The sequence below is a fragment of the Bufo bufo genome, chromosome 1, assembly GCF_905171765.1.
Source record: "Bufo bufo chromosome 1, aBufBuf1.1, whole genome shotgun sequence".
In the NCBI taxonomy this organism is placed as follows: Eukaryota; Metazoa; Chordata; class Amphibia; order Anura; family Bufonidae; genus Bufo; species Bufo bufo.
Window position 1 is genome coordinate 817,806,319 of NC_053389.1, and position 3,653 is coordinate 817,809,971.

General features: G+C 41.4%; 1 protein-coding gene across 1 annotated transcript; it reads right to left on the bottom strand.

Annotated features, from left to right (window-relative positions):
* Positions 1-1,355: 1,355 nt before the first annotated feature.
* Positions 1,356-2,270, bottom strand: LOC120989114 (olfactory receptor 11A1-like). Its single transcript, XM_040417022.1, has one exon. The coding sequence runs from the start codon at positions 2,268-2,270 to the stop codon at positions 1,356-1,358; it is 915 nt and encodes a 304-aa protein (XP_040272956.1).
* Between the last annotated feature and the right edge of the window lie 1,383 nt (positions 2,271-3,653).

Here is a 3,653-nt window from a genome sequence, read left to right on the forward strand (position 1 = left end):
CTGCTGGGAGACTCAGCAGCATGCTGTATGTGTAGGACTACAAGTCCCAGCTGTACAATGACACTGCTGATACACACTGGATATTCCCCCTACCTGTTCTTGTGCAATTCTTTGCAGAACTCCTCTGTCAGCTCCTGTGCACAGCATTTGTCTCCTCACTGCCTGCAGCTACTCAGTAAAGCCTCCAGCCCTGAGTCTGTGCGGCTGAAGGGGGTAAAGTTGTTTTCTGATTAATCCAGGGAGAGAGCAGACAGCAACAGCAGAGGTCAGTGCAGGGAGGGATGGCCAGCACAGTGACATCTTGTGTACAGACACAGGTCAGCTCTCTCATGCTTGTGCACCAAACATCATCAGAGCAGGGAGAGAAGCTGACATCACAGGTCATGTGACCCTCAGTGAAATCTGAGAAAGCAGCAACTGGAGATAAAATAAGTTCATGGTAAAGCCCTTACATTTGCCTAGTTAGAAACATACAAAGAACAAAAAAATAACAACAGCTCCTTTAAAATATTGCTTCTAAAATGCTAAGCTTCCTTATGCTCTAAAATAATAAAATGACAACACAAAGTAAAAATATTGTGAATGTTAAGCAATAAATATTTTATGAGGTCTAAAAAGCGGAGAAATAGAAATTTCAAAAATTGCAAAATTTTCAAAATTTTCTGTAATTTAGGGTTAAAAAAGTTTCAAATATTATTGACTCAAATTTACCATTACAATAAAGTACAATGTGTCACGAGAAAACAGTCTCAGAATAGGTTGGATAGAAAAAAACATTCCAAAGTTATTGCCACATAAAGTGACACATGTCAGATTTCAAAAAGATAGGCTGTGTCAGGAAGGGGCTATTTTTCATCAAAAAATAAATTTTTGCATATGCTACTGCTGCTGCAGCATTATGTATAAAGCAATCTTTAGTTTCTTCACATACCACTGTTTTCCTTGAGTTTTTCCCTTAGTTACGACTGTTTTAACCTCTACAATATGAGGACCTTCTCAAGATGGCTCCTCTGCCAGTTCTGAGGCCAAAACTGCTTTCCCTCACTTCACATTCACACTTCCTGTAGCCAGCAGCTCCCTGCCATCCAATCAGATTGTATTACTTAGAGACACACCTCCTCACTCTGAAGTCTAATGCAGGCATGCAGTGTGAAGGACCGCCCCTCCGTCTTCTTAGCCGGAGACAGACACGCCATAGCAACTGTCTTTTAAGGGAGCAGTGGAAAGGGACAGGGGACATTGATGAAAGCTTTTATTATAAGGTAATTACAGATCTTTTGACAATCATTGACAGACTAACTCAGGTATACATGCCTAGATTTAATAAACTGGCAAATAAAATAAAAATATGACAGTTACCCTTTAAGTTTATTGAGAGCGTTCTTAATGTCTTTGTTCCTCAGAGTGTATATAATAGGATTGAGCAGTGGGGTCAACACAGTATACATCAGAGACAAGATCTTACTCAGGATCAGGGACTGTCCTTTTGTAGGAAACATATAAACAATCATTAATGTCCCATAAAACACAGAAACCACAATGAGATGAGAGCTACAGGTGGAGAAGGCTTTATATTTTCCGGTATTGGATGGGATCTTCAGAATGGTGATGACAATGTACATATAGGACATCACAATTATTATGAAAGGTCCCGTAACAATGAAACATCCCATTATAAGATTCAGTTTATGTATAATGGATGTATCAGAGCAGGAGAGCTGCAGTATAGGATCATAGTCACAGTAGAAATGGTCAATGACGTGTGGTCCACAGAAATGTAAACTATAGATGGAGATAATATTGATCAGTGCTACAATAAAAGCCAACAACCAAATAAAACTTACAGACGTAACACAGAAATTATGAGTCATGATGGAAAGGTAACGAAGGGGGTTACAGATGGCCAAATAACGATCATAAGACATCACTGACAGTAGAAAACATTCTGAGGAGTCTGATATGACAAAAACAGAAAACTGGATTATGCAGCCGATGAGAGTCATAGTACTTCTTCCATACAGTACTGTGTGAAGAAGGACAGGGACTATATCTGTAGTCAACAGGAGGTCAAATAACGACAGCTGTGCAATGAAGAAGTACATGGGGGACCGAAGGGTTTTACTTACTAAATACAAGACCATGATAAGAAGGTTTCCTGAAATGGTTCCACTGAATATAATAACTAGTAATGAGAACAACATAAATGTGATGTTCTCATGATTTGGAAATCCCAGAAGGATGATGGAGGTGATATTGTTTGTCAATACCATCTGGAAGAAAGAAATTAATAATATTGGCCATTATAAAATAGTAGGCTTCACCCTAATCCTTATCTTTTCAATATTTGTATGAAAGCTTAAATGTATTTGTCATCAAAGGTTTTGAGATTGACAAATTTGGGTCTTCACACAGTGTGATATTTCAGTGTTTTGGAATTGTTTTTGTCAGATGTTTCTATGGTATACTAAAATAAATTATAAGGCCCCTTTCACACGAGCGAGTTTTCCGCGCGGGTGCAATGCGTGACGTGAACACATAGCACCCGCACTGAATCCTGACCCATTCATTTCAATGGGGCTGTGTACACGAGCGTTGTTTTTCACGTATCAGTTCTGCGTTGCGTGAAAATCGCAGCATGTTCTATATTGTGCGTTTTTCACGCAGCCCTGGCCCCATGGAAGTGAATGGGGCTGCGTGAAAAACGCATTGCATCCGCAAGCAAGTGCGGGTGCAATGCATTTTTCACTGATGGTCGCTAAGAGATGTTGTTTGTAAACCCTCAGTTTTTTATCACGCGCGTGAAAAACGCATCAAAACGCATTGCACCCGCGCGGAAAAAAATGAACAACTGAACGCAATCGCAGACAAAACTGACTGAACTTGCTTGCAAAATAGTGCGAGTTTCACTGAACGCACCCTGAACGCATCCGGACCTAATCCGTCACGCTCGTGTGAAAGAGGCCTAAGAATTTCATAATTTGGTTTACCTTACCCTGGCAATGTGCAGCGTCCAGGACGCAGGGGCACACGTAAGTATGGGTGGCCGGATGGGTGCAGTAGTCATACTCACCGTTTCATGAAGCTCTCTGGGCCGGCATGCAGTGACGGGAAGGACGCACTGGTTCTTCCCTTCGGGGGAACACTCTGCTGCTGGGGTTCTCCTGTCTGATGGCAGTTGAGGTGCCCTTGATTTTGCTGTTTTACAGTGTGAGGAAATGTCCCAGTTGTTGTGATGCCAGCACCTTGCAGAGCAAATGTAGTGTGGCATAATGATGAGATCGGTGTTGGTATAACAAATCCATAGCAGGTGATCCACACAAATTCTATTCACATGAAATGCAGGCTTTACATTGGATTCAAGTAGTTCCCAAAGGTTGTATGTGGAGGCTAGCATCTCTCTCTCTCACAATGACTGGTCAATCTCTCCTTTTCCCGGCCTAAATAAATGCACTCTATCATCAGATATTATATATATTAGTATATAGCCACAGTATCCTCAGAGGGATATAATCTCTAAACAGGAGGACCTCCTGTCCTTTGGTTATGGTGGGCAGCTTGTAGCTTACAGTGTTTTCACCACATGCAGAGGAAGTTGTAGCTAGATCAGTGGCAATTACCTTCTTTGCCAAAGTCCGCAATCCCCTTCTGTCGGC

Coding starts and splice junctions, on each gene's coding strand:
- LOC120989114 (XM_040417022.1), bottom strand. CDS start 2,270: ATGGTATTGACAAACAATATCACCTCCATCATCCTTCTGGGATTTCCA.